Raw genomic sequence first — 18,581 nt, forward strand, 5'->3', positions numbered from 1 at the left:
TGCCAGCCCAAAGGTCATCACAGTGGCCAAGGTGATAGCACTGATTGGCTCTCGCTTTTGTATTGACATTTTTCCGAGATGTTCATTTTCCCCTCTACCCCAGTGGGAATACATGACTTCTTCAGAGTGATAGACAATTTTTGGCATAACCGTGACCAAAACACAGAACTCCTGACTCTGATTAAAAACCTTTGCATGCAAACAGGGGGTCAGCCCAGTATGGGAACAAATCCACCAGCCCCCTGCCTCTGGAATGATCCATTGGGTATCATTTAACTCTGTAATGTTGCCGATTTGAGCACAAAGAGGAGCTTTTTCGAGTGGGATCGTACCCAAACAAAGTCCCTTTCCCCAGACTTCCCTCATGGTAAGACCGACCTTATGGTCTCCCCACTTACATCGTTCTGAGTAGTGAGACAAGGTGTAAGAAACATTCAGGCCTATTGCTTCGTAAAAAGGGGGGTAAAGATTATAGCAGAGCCAGCAAGAGCGGGTTGCATTAGGGTCGGTATGGTTTAATGCTGTGAAGGCGGCATTAATTAAACCCCATAAGGGATCTGCGGCCTGCATACCAGGGGAGTGGATTGTCTCTTCTGGTCCCTGAATGGGGGCGTGGGTAGCCTCTTCTGTCCTTGGGTGAGGGGCGTCTGACGGGGAGACCCCTGCCGGGGTTGCAGTGTCATGGCCCTGGGGAGTGGCCTTAGACTTCTTTGGTGGGCTTCGACTTTTGACTAGATTGGGGCCTATGCTCTCTATCACAACTGGTTCTATGGTTTGGAGGATGGTTAAGATACCCCCATAGTAGGGGCCATGCCATAGGGGCCTCATAGTGGTCTGGAGCCCCCAGCTAAGCCCTGAAGTCCATTGGAGTTTTCTGGCTGCCTCCTGGTTGAACATCACCTTGATCTGAGCATATTTGTCTTTCCCGTCTGGACCTAGGGAGTGTGCAAATCCATTAGGGGCCCTTTTTACGAATGAGAAGTTAACCCCATCCCTGTTCCCAACATCCCACCTGTTTTTGCCATCATTTGAGGTCACGCAGGACCAGGAACTGCACCAGTAATGTTGCATCCCCCCACATTGCCTCCAGTTTCTCATATACCCCGGGCACGCCCAAAACCCGTTGACCTGCATAAGTCCCCCGGTCTCTGTTGAACCTTCTATGACGTCTTTGAGGTTAAAATACAGGGTTGGCCACCAAGTGTTGGGGGGGTGGTTTTCGGTGGTCGAGTTGAGTATCTCACCAGTCAGCCCGTTTCGAAGTTTCCAGGTGATTTTGACCGGCTGGTGTGGGTTCCCGCTTGCTGTCCCGTAGCTGATGAAGGCGGTCATCAGCAGTAAGACCATAAGCCTTAGGGGGCTTTCCGTCGCGTGATTTTTAGCTTTAGGGGATTTGACGGGTGACGGCTGGCCTTCCATTCTATCCGGGCGTTGTCTTGTTCTTCTGGGGTGGCAAGGCGTACGTGGTCGCAGTGTACCCAAGGTCCGATGCCGTCAACCTTTAGAGCGGTGGGGGTGGTGAGAAGGACAACATAAGGACCTTTCCATCTAGGTTCTTGGGTTTTTGCTTGGTGCCTTTTGACCCATACCCAGTCCCCCGGCCCAATGTCATGCGATGGGACCGTTCCCTGGTTTTGTCTCTCATGAATATTTCTAATTAGAGTCCATACTTGTTTATGTACCTTGCCCAGAGTTAAAACTGCTTCTCTGAACTCCTTTAGGCTCGGGGGTGGTTTATCTTTCCCCTCGAAGGTGGGACATGCTGGCGGAGGGGCCCCATAGACAATCTCAAAGGGGGTCAGACCTATTCTATAGGGGGTGTTCCGTGCCCGGAAAAGGGCATAGGGAAGGAGAGTCACCCAGTCCCTATTGCCAATTTTGCCAAAGTTTCTTTTAGGGTCCGATTCATCCTTTCTACTTGGCCCGAGCTCTGGGGATTGTATTCACAGTGTAATTTCCATTCAATCCCCATAGCCGAAACCAATCCCTGAACAACTTTACTCACAAAAGCAGGTCCATTATCAGAGCCAATAGAGGCCGGCAGCCCAAACCTAGGCACTATTTCCTCTAAAAGCTTTTTCCCTACCACCACTGCTGTTTCCCTCCTAGTGGGGTATGCCTCTACCCACCCAGAAAAGGTATCTACCATGACTAATAGATATCGATATCCATACTTGCCTGGTCTTACCTCAGTGAAATCTATCTCCCAGTGCTGTCCCGGTCTTATTCCCCGGTACCTTATGCCCGTGTGTTGTCCCTTTCTTTTCCCTGGTGCCATCATCTGACAAGCTCTGCAGGAATGAGTAATTTCTTGTATAATCGCCTTTTGTCGAGGAAACCGAAGACGTGCTGTTTGCAGGAGGGACGCAATGTTTTTCTCTCCCAAGTGGGTGGTTTGGTGCAGGTGTGAGCAGAGATGCCATCCCAGGTCGGAAGGAAGCAATAAGTTTCCAGCTGAATCTCGGCACCATCCTTCTGGGTCTTCTGAGTTGGTGCCTTTGGCTTGGATCCATTCTCGGTCCGAAGGGGAATACTCTGGGGTTGGTGGCAGGGATCCCATCCCTGGGGCCGGCAGCCCAACAGTTAGGGCGCGGGTCTCATATCCTTCCTTGGCGGCCTTCCGTGCCGCCGCGTCTGCGGCGCGGTTACCTCGGGCCTCTATGTTTTCTCCCTTCTGGTGTCCCGGGGTGTGGACTATGGCCACCGCTCGAGGAAGGTGGATGGCGGCCAGGAGCCTGCGAATCTCAGACAGGTTTTTAATTTCTTTTCCTTCTGCTGTCAAAAAGCCCCTTTCTCTGTAGATGGGTCCTTGGATATGCACCGTACCAAAGGCATAACGGCTATCAGTATATATGGTGACTCTCCGGCCTTTGGCCATCTCGAGCGCCTGTGCCAGGGCAATCAATTCTGCTTTTTGGGCTGATGTCCCAGCGGGTAAGGCGTCTGCCCAAATCACATTCCCGGAAGCATCTACCACTGCTGCCCCAGCCCTTCTTTGCCCATCTGCCACGTGACTGCTCCCGTCCGTAAACCATACAAGATCGCCATCCCCTAGGGGTGTGTCTCTGAGGTCTCCCCGGAGTGCCGCAACATCAGCTAGTACTTCAGCACAGTCATGCATCGGCCGAGGGGATTCGGGGACTGGCAGTAGAGTGGCGGGGTTTAGGGAGCAGGGGGTCTGGAAACGCAGCCGGGGGGTATCTAGTAGCAAGGCCTGATAGTGCGTTAGACGGGCGTTGGTGATCCACTTACCCGGTGGTTGTTTGAGAGTCCCCTCAATGGCATGGGGAGCGTAGACCAGGAGGTTTTGTCCATATGTCAACTTGTCTGCGTCGTGGACGAGGAGCGCGGTTGCTGCAATGATGCGGAGGCAAGGCGGCCAGCCCGCCGCCACAGGGTCCAGCCGTTTGGACAAGTAGGCCACAGGCCGCTTCCAGGGTCCCCACTGTTGGGTCAGGACTCCTTTTCCCACTCCCTGTTTCTCATCTACAAACAACTGGAACGGCTTAGACGGGTCAGGGAGGGCGAGGGCTGGGGCCTCTAACAGGGCCCGCCGAAGCTCCTGGAAGGCCTTTCTCATCGGCTCAGTCCACACCCAGTCTTTGCTTTCCTTGCTGCCCTCATAGAGGGGCCGAGCTTTTTCGGCAAAACCCCCAATCCATAGTCTGCAGTACCCAATAGTCCCCAGAAATTCCCTCACTTGGCGGGGCGTGGTTGGTTCAGGAATCTGCAAGATAGTCTCTTTCATGGCCTGGGTCAGCCATCGTCGCCCCTGCTTAATCTTATACCCCAGGTAGGTGACCTCCTGCTGAGCAATCTGGGCCTTTTTGGCACTGGCCCTATACCCTAATTCCCCCAAGGCGCGGAGGAGGTCTCCGGTGGCCTGCAGGCATGCTTTCTCGGTCTTGGCTGCCAATAAGAGGTCATCTACATATTGTAATAAAATGATGTCTGGGTGTTCAGCCCGGTACTCACGCAAGTCCTCACCTAAGGCCTCATTAAACAGTGTCGGCGAGTTCTTATATCCCTGCGGGAGGCGAGTCCAGGTTAACTGTCCAGTGGTTTGATTATCTCCATCAGTCCATTCGAAGGCGAAAATTTCTTGGCTCTGGGGTGCCAGGGGCAGGCTGAAAAAAGCATCTTTCAGGTCTAAGACTGTATACCAAACACAGTCTGGGGAAAGGCCGCTCAAGAGGGTGTAAGGGTTAGGGACCGTAGGATGAATGTCATTTACCCTCTTGTTGACTTCGCGGAGGTCTTGGACTGGCCTATAGTCAGTCCCCCCAGGTTTTCTCACCGGCAATAAGGGAGTATTCCATTGCGACCGACACCGCCTGAGGATTCCCGCCTTCAGGAGTCTCTGGATATGGGGCGTGATTCCCCGCTGGGCCTCCTGACTCATAGGGTATTGTTTCACCCTCACGGGAGTGGCATTCGCCCTTAACTCAACAATGATGGGGGGTCTCTGTTTGGCTAATCCCACCCCAGCAGTCTCGGCCCATGCTGAAGGATAGCGCCGAACCCAAGGTTGGACCGTAGGGTTGATATCTGGGGAGGGCATTGGCTGATACAACCTGTATTCATCTTTCAGAGCGAGCGACAAGACTTGGATTGGATGTCCCGTCCCATCAGTAACAGAGATCCCTCCGGGGGCAAAATGAATCTGGGCGTTGACTTTAGACAACAAGTCTCTTCCTAACAAGGGTGCCGGGCATTCTGGTATGACTAAGAACGAGTGGGACACCCGCTTTGCTCCCAAGTCCACCTGTCGTTTAGTAGTCCATTGGTATTGCTTTGTCCCGGTGGCCCCTTGTACCCAGCTGGTCTTTTTGGACAGGGGTCCTTCTCTTCGATTAAGGACCGAGTACTGGGCTCCAGTGTCTACCATAAAGCCGACCGGTTTCCCCTCCACTGCAATAGTTACCCAGGACTCGGGGAGGGGCACCGAGTCTTGACTCCCCTAGTCACTCTCTTCCCCAGTCGCCGGGGCAGAGGTCTCACTTTTGCCCGATCTCTCTTTTTGGCCTCTCCTGGGACATTCATTTTTCCAGTGTCCTTTTTCCTTGCAACAGGCACATTGCTCTCTTTTTAGTTTTTCCTTTCCCTTTGGTCTGGCATCTCTGATTTGCCGATTCTCCTGACCACCTTTGGCTCCCGCAAAGAATATGCGAGCTAACTCTTGCTGATTTCTACGATTTTCTTCTGCCCTGCTTTCCCTTTCTTCCCTCCTAATCCGTTCTTCCCTCTCCTCAGGGGTCTCTCTATTATTATATACCTTTTCTGCAGCCCTTAGCAGCTCCTGAATCGTCTGCTCTCCCAATCTGTCTATTTTCTGCAATTTCCTCCTAATGTCTGGAGCCGCCTGATTCACAAAAGCTAGGATGATAGCCGCACGGGTCTCATCCGCCTGAGGGTCCATGGGGGTATACTGCCTAAAAGCTTCCATTAGTCTTTCTAGAAATGCTGCCGGGCTCTCTGTAGGCTCCTGTCTCACCAAATTTACCTTAGCCAAATTCGTTGGTCTCCGGGCAGCTGCACGGAGGCCTGCCATAAGAGTCTGGCGGTACACTCGGAGACGCTCCCTACCTTCCGCGCGTTCAAAGTCCCACTGGGGCCGGGCCAATGGAAATCCCTCATCAATTAGGTTCGGCTGCATGGTGGGCCTTCCGTCTACACCCGGGACATGTTTCCGAGCTTCCGATAGGATCCGCTCCCGTTCTTCCGTGGTGAAGAGCACCTGTAACAGCTGCTGACAGTCATCCCAGGTGGGATTATGGGTGAAAAGGATAGATTCTAAGAGGTCAATAAGTCCCTGGGGTCTCTCTGAAAATGAGGGTGTCTGGGTTTTCCAATTGTATAAGTCGCTGGTGGAAAAGGGCCAGTACTGATAAGTACGCTCCCCATCCTGGCGGGCTGGCCCTGCCCGAACAGGAAGCGCCCAAGCAGTGGAGGTGGGGCCTTCCTGATCCAAGCCACCCGCTGGGACCAGAAGTTCCCTTGTCCTTCCGCGCGTCCCGAGGGCTGGGCCCCCCCCTCGGGGTGGGGCTGAAGGCTCATTGCCCCTCCCTGGCTCCCCAGACGATACTTGGGGTACCTGAGGGGGCATAGGAGGGGGTAAATAAGGGGGGGGGAGAAAGCTCAGAATCTAGGTCAATCAGGTTAGGGTAGAGTGAAGAGTCTTGGAACACGGTGGGAGTCGGAGCTCGATTTCCACGGCTCTCAGTCTTCTTTTCCTCCGGAGCTTCCAAGACCAAGACCTGTGGGACCTGCGTCGCTGGGGAAACAAAAGGTTTCATCCATGCTGGTGGGTTTTCCACCAGATCTTGCCAGACTAGGATATAAGGCATCTGGTCCGGGTGGCCAGAGGAGCCGGGCGCGAGAACCTTCCCCCTGACAGCCCGGATGATGGGCAGGCTGAAGGTTCCTTCCTTCGGCCACCCGACATTAAAAGTGGGCCACTCCGAGGAGCAGAGCGTCACCAGCTTATTCCTCTTCACCAGCAGAGACAAGTTTTGCGCCCTAGATTTAAAGTCAGAGAAATGATCCATCATGAGGGAGAGCGGGGTAGAGTTCCCTTGACCCATGACCACAGAATAGACTACAGCAGAGAACAAACACAGGAGAGAGACAGAGACAATGCCGGCACACACGATAACACGACAAACGGAGAACAGACAAACGTCGGCCGAAAACACACTACTAGGTCTCTGAGACCTCTGAGGCTTCCTGCAGTTTAAAGTAACCTTACCGAAGGGTGTCCACTGCCCACCAGATTCCGGATTCCGGATCGGGAGAGACATCCTCTCTCCCGCAGAGCCAGCTGCCTTCCAGCGCGAATGCTGGGCCTCGGCCTTATGCCGGCTATGGCGATCAATTCGCCCCTGAACAGATCCAGCTGCCTTCCAGCGCGAATGCTGGGCCTCGGCCTTACGCTGGCTACGGCGACCAATTCGCCCCTGAACAGACCTTGCAAATCCAGCTGCCTTCCAGCGCGAATGCTGGGCCTCGGCCTTACGCTGGCTACGGCGATCGCCCCTGAACAGACCTTGCACCGGTGCTGTAATCAGCCCTCCTGCGGGCTGATGAACCCCTTCTGCCGGGAGAGCGTTATTCTCCCCAGTCAGAGGGATCCCGGACGAGCCCCCAAATGTTATGCCCTGAGTCCGGTCCCCCTTATCTGGTAGAATAAGACACTCGCAGCAATGCAAAAGCAAGAATGGGGTTTATTTCTAGCTCGAGCTAGGGCTCATGCCTCTCCCAGCGCAGTGGAGTGGGACAAGAGCCCCGAGCCCAGCTTACAGCGGTTTTTATAGTCTCAGGTTACATAAGCACCTATTTCTGTTCAAAAGGTCAAGCTGGCGAAAGCTCATTGGCCAATTCATGCGCACGCGGAAGCTCATTGGCCAGTTTATACGCGCGCGGGGGTTTTTCTGGGGGATTTCCCTTTTTACTCTGATTGGCCCGATTTTTGGCGCCGGCGGGATTTTTCTAGGGAGGAGTTTCTTAATTCTTGGCGCCGGCGGGATCTTCTTAGGGAGGAGTTTCTATGAACCTAGCCTCCACCCTATCTCCAGGAAATTGAAACTTAGGCCTAAGCAAGATCTCAGGCCTATCACAGCTACTCGGATGTTAGGGCTCCTAACAGTGGCAAAGAGCTGGACACGACTGAGTGACTGAGCATGCACTCAGGTATAGTAGCTAAGAGTGTAGGTTCTGAGATCAGATAAGTTGTTGTAGAATCCACACATTCTGTGTGACTTTGGGCAAGTTTCTTAACTTCTCTATGCTTCACTGTTTCATTTGTTAAAAGGGGTAAAATTGTCCAACTTCATTATAAGGTTTTGAGAGTATTAAATGAAATTATCATGTACTGTGTCTAGCAAAATGCCAGACACATTGTAAGTGTGCAATAAATTGTCCTTAAATTATCATAGTCAATTTTAATTGATGTCAGTCATACATGTCAAGAAATTATAGTATCAATATAGTACTCATCCAAAAGCTGCCCTTTATAGCACACCACTAAATTATGTCTGAAAAATTATCTAGAGCATCTTAATTTTATGAGAGCTTGACATAAAGTGGGTCTTCAATAAAAGCTGACTGAAAATTTAGTTGGAGCTGTTGACTTAAGAAATAGTCACAGCCTTAAAGTTGAGAGTTATGTATTATTTGATGGAAATTTTTAGGCTTTAAACTGGGCAGGCAGCAACTCAAGTAACCCTGAGAAAACTGCTCTAATGAAGGGAGGAACCAGGTTATGTAGAAATTTTGCAACAAAGGGTAGGTAATCTGGTCATCAAAAGATTATTGTTAATTAAAGGAAATCAGGTCTCCCAAGATAAGGAATTTAGAGTTTTCTGTGTTTGAGAAAATGCAAGAATCCAGACTCACTGATGTCATTCCTTTCATATGTATCTCAGCTATCTGGGGCCAGTATCCTGTGTTTTTCAGTCCGGAGCTTCCTTTCCTCAGGGCTCACTGTGGGCAGTGGCTGTAGTCAGATGGCTGCAAGATCTCAGGTATTCGTCTTCTTGTGTTCCTTTGGGGCTCACAGGCTCAGGTTGGAGGGCTGTAATTGCTGATGACATCCTTGTTTATTGACATGGTGGAAAATATTCCATTTCTGTTTCCTCCTCTTGGTCAGGAAATCGACCAATATTTGGAGACATTTCATTGCCCATTTTTGTCCCATGGCAGGGAGGCTCATCCCAGATCAGGCAATAATTCTCATTGATAACTCCAGGTGTTAATTTCTGAATTAGGCCCATTGATAAATAGGAAAAGATTCTCTCAGTTCAGTTCAGTTCAGTCACTCAGTTGTGTCCGACTCTTTGCGACCCCATGAATCACAGCATGCCAGGCCTCCCTGTCCATCACCAACTCCCGGAGTTCACTCAAACTCATGTCCACAGAGTCGGTGATGCCATCCAGCCATCTCATTCTCTGTCGTCCCCTTCTCTTCACACCCCCAATCCTTCCTAGAATCAGACTCTTTTCCAGTGAGTCAACTCGACGCATGAGGTGGCCAAAGTATTGGAGTTTCAGCTTTAGCATCAGTCCTTCCAATGAACACCCAGGATTGATCTCCTTTAGAATGGACTGGTTGGATCTCCTTGCAGTCCAAGGGACTCTCAAGAGTCTTCTCCAGCACCACAGTTCAAAAACATCAATTCTTCGGCGCTCAGCTTTCTTCACAGTCCAACTCTCACATCCATACATGACCACTGGAAAAACCATAGCCTTGACTAGACAGACCTTTATTGGCAAAGTAATGTCTCTGCTTTTTAATATGCTATCTAGGTTGGTCATAACTTTCCTTCCAAGGAGTAAGCATCTTTTAATTTCATGGCTGCAATCAGCATCTGCAGTGAATTTGGAGCCCAAAAAAATAAAGTCTGACACTGTTTCCCCATCTATTTCCCATGAAGTGATGGGACCAGATGCCATGATCTTCATTTTCTGAATGTTGATCTTCAAGACAACATTTTCACTCTCCTCTTTCACTTTCATCAAGAGGCTTTTGAGTTCCTCTTCACTTTCTGCCATAAGGGTGGTGTCATCTGCCTATCTGAGGTTATTGATATTTCTCCCGGCAATCTTGATTCCAGCTTATGCTTCTTCCAGCCCAGCGTTCCTCATGATGTACTCTGCATAGAAGTTAAATAAGCAGGGTGACAATCTACCTCCTTTTCCTATTTGGAACCAGTCTGTTGTTCCATGTACAGTTCTAACTGTTGCTTCCTGACCTGCATACAGGTTTCTCAAGAGGCAGGTCAGGTGGTCTGGGATTCCCATCTCTTTCAGAATGTTCCACAGTTTATTGTGATTGACATAGTCAAAGGCTTTGGCATAGTCAATGAAGCAGAAATAGATGTTTTTCTGGAACTCTCTTGCTTTCTCCATGAACCAACGGATGTTGGCAATTTGATCTCTGGTGCCTCTGCCTTTTCTAAAACCTGCTTGAACATCTGGAAGTTCACGGTTCACATAATGCTGAAGCCTGGCTTGGAGAATTTTGAGCATGACTTGGGCTTCCCTGGTGGCTCAGAGGTTAGAGCGTCTGCCTCTAATATGGGATACCTGGGTTCGATCCCTGGGTTGGGAAGATCCCCTGGAGAAGGAAATGGTAACCCACTCCAGTATTCTTGCCTGGAGAATCCCATGGACTGAGAAGCCTGGTAGGCTATTGTCCATGGGGTAGCAAAAAGTCGGACATGACTGAGTGACTTTACTTTACTAGCGTGTGAGACGAGTGCAACTGTGCAGTAGTTTGAGCATTCTTTGGCATTCCCTTTCTTTGGGATTGGAATGAAGACTGACGGATCCTCTTTATTCTAACCTACTATGATCGACAAGATATTTCCTTGTTGCTTCTTCCAGTACCTAGAATCACACTAATACAATTACTGATTACAGTAATTGTATTAGTAATTGTATTACTATACATATGATCAATTGTTTCACGTCACTTAATCATTGCTACATTTGTTGGAGGCCTGGTTACACATTGTGCGTGTTACACACAACAATCATATAAAATAGATATAAGTAATGTTGCTAGTAACATTGACAAAGTTATAGTGTAGCAGACGCACAAAGCATAAACAATTGGAAAACAGAACAAATTAAAACAATGATCAGTGTAATTAGTTGTAATCCAGTTACAATAAACCATCAATTCACAGGAGAGCCAGCTGGAAAAGCCAAATTCTGGCAGGATCAGGTAGAGAGAAAAAGATAAATATTTTATGTTTGTTTACAAAGGTATACTTTGTCAGCTTGTAGGTCACAGCATAAGAGAAAAATTTTACTGTAAAACAGATATTTTCAGAAGTCAAAGTTATAAATAATATTCAGCAGTTTATTCAGTAATTGATTCCTGTTGATCTGCATGAAGTAATCAGGTTTTCCATTAGCATTTGTCATTTGTTACCCAGTTCAGTGGTATTATATAAAGGCTATCAGAAACTTATAATTGTTTAAAAAGTTCTTTTTATGAGACTTCTTGAAAATTTTGTAAAAGCAGTGTAAAGTTATGATAGTCTATAAAGGACAAAAAAAATAGCATGGTTAAAGATTTGAGTACAATGCAATTAGCAGGAAACTTGGATATTTCTGTAACATTTTAGGATAATGACAAATTATGACTGATACCATTATATCAGGACATGTCAGATGTTAGGGATTCCATATAACTTTTGGACTATCTATATTAATGACATTTATGCATACTAGTGAAACTGTGTGGTGGGTCTGTGTGCTGCTTGTGAACTTAACTCCTCCAGAGTCATTTCAGCTCATCTTACGTGTCTTGGTTGCTCCCTTTGGCAGTTTAAGACCACCGTGGGTGCTTGGATAGATGAATTACCTATTCTTATTTGCAACCTCTGGGTGAGCAAGTGTTTTAATTAACGAGTGGATTTCCCTATGGGACCACTGTCAAGTTCGAAGGGTCAACCTCCATCACTCCTATAAATTTCTGTCACCTGAGACATCCGTAACTGGCTGGGATTAGTCTTGTCCCTTTTCGTCAGAGCCTAGCTCTCATATAATATTTTCACTTTTATCCTGACAATTCTATTAAGGAAGCTAAATTAAGGAAAAGTGTCAGATCAGGCTTTTACCTAACCACTCAGCCAAGACCACTCAGTCTCCTATAAATGAGCAAACCCTGGTGCCTTTCAGCCAGCCCCTTCCCTCCATGTCTTTCAACTGTGTGGGTATTTCCCTGGTATCTTTCAACCAAGCCCCACCCAGTATTTCTCCACTAGGTGAGTATTCTCTGGTTATCTTTCAACTGCCCGGCCCCCACTATCCTTGAGAGGGGGCATGTACCTGCCATACCCCACTAGATAAAACTCAGGATAATCAGTCAGTTCAGGAGACTCACTCAGATTCACGTGGACTCCTGAAGGATGTGGATGGGCCCAGGAGGCCTCTGCTGCACCAAGGCTCCGGACCCTTGTAGAGTGCAGGTGGAGGACAGAAGTCCTTCTGGGTCCCTTCATGGTTTCCATAGCTGTCGACTTAAAAAAGAGTCACAGCCTTAAAGTTGAGCATTATCTATTATTCAGTGGGAACTTTTAGAACGTCAGGCCTGGGAGGCAGCATCTCAAGCAACCCTGAGGAAACGGCTCTGAGGCAGGGAGGGGAGGAACCAGGTAATGTAGAAGTTTTGCAACAAAGGACAGGTCGTTTGAACATCAGAAGAATATTGTTAATGAAAGAAAATCAGATATCCCATGTTAAGGAATGTAGCGCTTTTCTGTGTTTGGGAAAATGCAAGAGTCTGGACTCACTGACGTCATTCCTTTCATATGCATGTCCGCTCTCCGGAGTCAGTATCCTGTGTTTTTCAGGTCCGGAGCTTCCTTTCCTCTGGGCTCACTGTGGACAGTGGCTATAGTCAGATGGCTGCTCGATCGCAGGTATTCTTCTTGTTGTGTTCCTTTGGGGCTCACAGGCTCAGGTTGGAGAGCTGTAATTGCTAGTGACTGTGGCATCACTGCAGATGCTGATTGCAGCCATGAAATTAAGCTTACTCCTTGGAAGAAAAGTTATGACCAACCTAGACAGCATATTAAAAAGCAGAGACATTACTTTGCCAACCAAGGTCCGTCTAGTCAAGGCAATGGTTTTTCTAGTGGCCATGTTTGGATGTGAGAGTTGGACTATAAAGAAAGCTGATCACCGAAGAATTGATGCTTTTGAACTGTGGTGTTGGAAAAGACTCTCACGAGTCCCTTGGACTGCAAGGAGATACAATCAGTCCATCCTAAAGATCAGTCCTGGGTGTTCATTGGAAGGACTGATGCTGAAGCTGAAACTCCAATACTTTGGCCATCTGATGTGAAGAGCTGACTCATTTGAAAAGACCCTGATGCTGGGAAAGATTGAGGGCAGGAGGAGAAGGGGATGACAGAGGATTAAATAGTTGGATGGCATCACTGACTCAATGTACATGGGTTTGGGTGGACTCCGGGAGTTGGTGATGGACAGGGAGGCCTGGCGTGCTACAGTTCATGGGGTCGCAAAGAGTCAGACAAGACTGAGCAGCTAAACTGAACTGAACTGAATCAAAAGAGGGCATATCAAAATATTTTGATAACAGAAAGTTTGAATTTTACCTTAAAGAGAATGATTTATTCTGGAAATTGTGGGACATAAAAGCAATCAGTATTTTTCATAATGAGAAAGTCTTAAAATAGCATACCTGAATATAAATATTTCAGATTATTTTAAGATTTTAATAGGATCGTGGTCATAATACACAGACTTAATATTGCTATAGCATTTTTGATTCATAAGAATAAAAAATAGACTCATGATATTGACAGGTATATTATCTAGGCTTATTCAGAAGTCTTACCACACTCTTGCCTTCCAAAGACAGGAAATGCTGTGCTTGTATACCTTATTCCTTAAAATGATTCTGTTTTTTGGTATGTTTTCTCTCAAAACTTTTTAAAAGTGTGTGTGTTTTATTTAATGTTTATTTAGGTACCCAAGATGAAAGGTGAGGTTCCATGAATTATTTAAGAACTGATCTGATTGAAAGAGAATGTGTGTCAATATGAGAAACAGGGTAGCAGGTGTTTCTGTGAGATGATCTTCAGTTTATATCAAACTTAAAAATATGCCTCAAAAGCTTAAAAAAACTAATCTTGCCAATTAAACCCCATGAATTTTAGCTTGTTTGTCATGGAAATAAACTGGAAAGTGAGGATATGATCATACTGAAGAGGCTGATTTCATTCTGTTTCATGAAAATGATGTTTTTGGCTCATGATTCCTTTGGATGCATGAATTCTTTGCTCCCTGTCCAAGCACTCCCTCCAGGTATTTTCTTCTAATGCTCTGACAGCATCTCTGGGTCTTGGATGATATTTTTGCCTTCCCAACTCATTTGGCAAAAAGCCAACTGAAAATTGTATTCACTTCAGGCAATATGCACACTTGAAAAGCAACCTAAGTAAATACAATGGAATATTTTGCATTGGGGTAATTCAGCTCGATTCTCCTAGAAATGTATCTGCTTGCTAAATCTGTGACTTTAGTAGTTTTTTAAAATCCATTTATTCTTTGTTTTTCTTCTCAGATCAAGGAGAAAATAGTCTTCTCCTTGTTGATGAAATAGATTTTGTCATAGGTTTTTATTCTAATTCCTAGCCCTTAAAAATGTTTTAAAAAAATCTTGAACTATTTGAACATTAGTTTGTGGTAATCAGTATGTAAAATAAAATATTTTGTATACAAAAATGACACATCCAAATGCGTATTACTTATTTGAGACATAAATATCCATGTGTGATTCCATGAGTGAGGATCTTTATAATTTAACATTCATTTATTTAACCATGAAACACATTTGCTGGAATTGTGGCTTCCTGTCTTTCTTCTGTTTATTTTTCAGTTTTACTATTTTCTGCTGCAGATTTCTTTTCTCATCTCTTTTTTTTGGATTTTTTTTTTTTTGGTGGTTTTAATTTTACAACAGCTTTATTGAAATATATTCTCATACCATAACACTTGCCCTTATAAAGTGTACAGTTCAGTGGTTTTTTTAATACCTTCATAGAGTTGTGCAATCATCACCACTATCTAATTTCATAATATTTTCACAATTCCATAAAAAACTCTGTACCCATGAGCAAAAACTCCCTATTTCCTCCTTCACAAGTCTCTGGCAACCACTAAACTATTTTCTGCTTCTGTGGATTTGCCTGTTATAGACATTTCATATGAATGAATCATACAATATGTAACTTTTTTGACTGACTTTTTTCATTTAGCATGTTTGCAAGATTCATTCATGTTGTAGCATGTGTTAGTACTTCATTTCTTTTTTAATCACTGAATAATATTCTGCTACTTGGATATATTGCATTTTATTGATCCATTCATCAGTTGCTGGACATCTGGGCCCACCAACAGTTTTTAGCTATTATGAATAAGTTGATATGAATATTCAGGTATAAGTTTTTAATGTGGAAATATGCTTTCAATTCTCTTGGCTATAGATCTAGACATAATTTCATTAGTTAGTTAGTTAGTTATTTCAGTCACTCAGTTGTGTCTGACTCTCTGCAGCACGCCAGGCAAATTTTAATTAATTAGAAATAAAATGTTTTTACATTTAATTCATATTTTCAGTTTTTAATGAATTGTTTATCCACATTGTGATGTTTATTTTTTGTTGATTTCTAATAATTATATATTCTACATATGCAAATTGTTGATTTTTAATTATTTTTATTTTAAACTTTACCAAATGTACATATAGCTTAAAAGTCTACAAGTGTTGAGGCTTCCCAGGTGGTCTAGTGTTAAGAACCCACTTGCCAATGCAGAGGACATGTATGGGTTCAATCCCTGGTCCAGGAAGGTTCCACATGCTGTAGGGCAACTTAGCCTACATAACCACTGAGCCTATATGCAGCGACTACTGAAACCCACACCTAGAGTCACACCGCAACTACTGAGCTCCTGTCCTGCGACTAATGAACCCGGCATGACCTAGAGTCACACCGGAACTACTGAGCTCACATCTGCGACTACTGAAGCCCACACACCTAGAGTCACACCGCAACTACTGAGCTCGTGTCCTGCGACTACTGAACCCGGCATGACCTATAGCCACACCGCAACTGCTGAGCTCACCTCTTGCGACTACTGAAGTTGGCATGCCCTAGAGCCCGTGCTCTATGACAAAAGAAGCCGCTGCAATGAGAAGCCCACACACTGCAACAAAGAGTAGCCTTACTCTGCAACTACAGACAGCATGTGTATACCAACAAAGACTCAGCACAGTAAAAAATAAATGATAAAAAAGTCTTAAAACATTACAAGTGTTATCATGAAATAATCACCAGTTCTATCTCCATTCTTTCTTCCCAGTGATCATCACTTTTAATTCTTTTAGTTTTTTTTTCTATTAATATTAGTATTTATCTCCATATTTCTAAGCAATGAGCTTATGCTGTCATTCTTGATAGTTCAGTTGTGTATGTGATATAGTCACCTCCTACTGTAGTTCTTGGGCTTCCTTGTCCCTCAGACGGTAAAGAATCTGCCTGCAATGCGGGAGACGTGAGTTTGATCCCTGGGTTGGGAAAATTCCCTGGAGAAGGGAAAGGCCCCACTCCAGTATTCTTGCCTGGAAATTGCCATGGACAGAGGATGCTGGTGGGTTACATTCCATGGTGTCACAGAGTTGGATACAACTGAGTGACTAACACTTTAACTTTTTCGCTTCATTGTAGTTCTTATAGCATTCTCTACCCTTTCCCCCATACCACATTTCCTTTCAATCTGTAAAATATTTACTAATATATTAAATTAATATTTAATAATAGACTATATAAATAATGGGCTTCCCTTGTGGCTCAGCTGGTAAAGAATCCGCCTGCAATGTGGGAGACCCAGGTTCGATCCCTGGGTTGGGAAGATCCCCTGGAGAAGGGAAAGGCTATCCACTCCAGTATTCTGGACTAGAGAATTCCATGGACTGTATAGTCCATGGGGTCACAAAGAGTCAGACATGACTGAGCAACTTTCACTTTCATATAAATAATAAATTTTTGCTCTTGTCATGTAGTGTCCTATGAACATATTTCTTGTTCAACCTTTTGTTTTGGTTTTTATTAAGAAATCACGATTTTCTGTTTAGCTTTTAATTGTAGTTCATGCTCTTCCCGGAGAAGGCAATGGCAAGCCACTCCAGTACTGCTGCCTGGAAAATCCCATGGACAGAGGAGCCTGGTAGGTTGCAGTCCATGGGGTAGCTAAGAGTCGGACACGACTGAGCGACTTCACTTTCACTTTTTACTCTCATGCATTGGAGAAGGAAATGGCAACCCACTCCAGTATTCTTGCTTGGAGAATCCCAGGAATGGGGGAGCCTGGTGGGCTGCCGTCTCTGGGGTCACACAGAGTCGGACACGACTGAAGTGACTTAGGAGCAGCAGCAGCATGCTCTTCCAGATTGCAGAGTAATAAATAACATCAAACAGAGTAGACTTTCTATTCTTTTTATGTTTTTTGTTGTTGATTTTTTTCCCAGCTGCACTGCTTGTGGGGTCTTAGTTCACTGGCTATGAAAACGTGGAGTCCTAACCATTGGACCTTCAGGGAATTCCCTCCTTTTTATGTTCTTACAGTCATCTCTTCTGCATCTGTCTAAACTATTGCTTTCTAAGCTTGGTGCTCAGCTGGAATCTTCCTTTACCATTATCCTGGGAATTTAAGAAAAAAATCCTTTTCCTGTGTTGGCTTTGGGTCTTCTAAGAACTAAATGCCAAGATGGGGATAAATGAGCAAATAATTTATTAATGAAATGCCTGTGAGTAGAAACAAGGGTATTGGAGAGGCTGAGGGAATCTATCAGATCAGAAAACAAGTCTGACCCTTAGGGATGGAGGGTTCGATGGAAGGAAGGTTAAACAAGCCTTTGTGTGGCCCATGAGAGGAGTCCTGGGTCTCCCAGGAATAAGCCTTCCTTAGTAATGGAATAATTTGCTGGGACCAGTGCACGGAAAGCACAGGCTGGGCTGGGTTTCTGAGCACAGCATTTAGGATGCTTGGTCAATATTCTCCTATAGTTTGGAGGGCTTCCATGTGCATTCTCGTGGCCACTAAGGCCACCTTTTTTCTTAGATTTCATATATTTTTTCCTCTTAGCTTAGTCTCTTGTTTTGGTAGATCATATCCTCTAGTTGCTTACGATCATGGTGCACTGATATCCTGTGCAATATTCGGTTTATTCCCCTTTTCTCAGTGTTTATCCACTAAAATGGTCCCTTTAGGCAAGGACTGAGGGAATCTTTACAGCGTATATTTGCTGGATGTACTGCAGGGCCCTTCTTCCTGCGAACCTGGCTATCTCTTCCTTCGGTGGTTCCATATCTGAAAATGCGCTCAGGTCTGGGGACTGAGGAAGGCATTGTGACTGCTGGGACTGCTGTCCTTAGCCAGCTGCCCCTCCACTCCTACCTCTGATTGCAGATGTTAAGTCGTACCTTTGAAGGGTGCCTGCGCATTTTGTTCCTAGAAACCTAAATTTCTATTAATTCTCTCTCTGCCAGCTAAGTTCTCTCAGCTCACTTTAACCTTGCTGGTGGTTATGGTAACTGTGGTCCCTTGACTTCTGCAGTTAAGTGCTGCTATCTGGTTTCTCTTATTCTGGGGACTCTACATGTCTGTCACCATTAGTGAGCCTGGCTCTGAGCTGTCTTTTCCTACATTTAGGCATGGATTACAGATAACTGGTACTGAAGTTCTAGGTGACAGCGCTGTCTTCCGTAAGAAGAGCACTTACCCCTTGCAATGAGACAGGAAGAAAGGGTCAGGGCACAGCATTAAAAGGATAGCACAACTATTGAGGAGATCAGGATACAACAAAACCAGTTAGACTCTACCAGGCCCAAGATGTAACCCAGGCGGCACTAGTGGTGAAGAACCCACCTGCCAGTGCAGGAGACATAAGAGTCACAGGTTCCATCCCTGGGTGGGGAAGGTCCTCTGGAGGAGGGCATGGCAACCCGCTCCAGTATTCCTGCCTGGAGAATCCCATGGACAGA

The 18,581-nt window shown here is 46.0% G+C and overlaps 1 protein-coding gene across 1 annotated transcript; it reads right to left on the bottom strand.

Annotated features, from left to right (window-relative positions):
* Positions 1-1,717: 1,717 nt before the first annotated feature.
* LOC148775537 (uncharacterized) lies at positions 1,718-18,041 on the bottom strand. Its single transcript, XM_088843611.1, is given in 5 exon segments — positions 1,718-1,762; positions 2,189-6,094; positions 6,189-6,428; positions 11,853-12,029; positions 18,021-18,041. Coding segments are annotated over 5 exon segments (4,389 nt in total).
* Positions 18,042-18,581: the final 540 nt, after the last annotated feature.

This window comes from Moschus berezovskii, chromosome 14 (genome assembly GCF_049115385.1).
Source record: "Moschus berezovskii isolate FMDL1 chromosome 14, NW_MosBer_1.0, whole genome shotgun sequence".
NCBI classification, from domain to species: Eukaryota; Metazoa; Chordata; class Mammalia; order Artiodactyla; family Moschidae; genus Moschus; species Moschus berezovskii.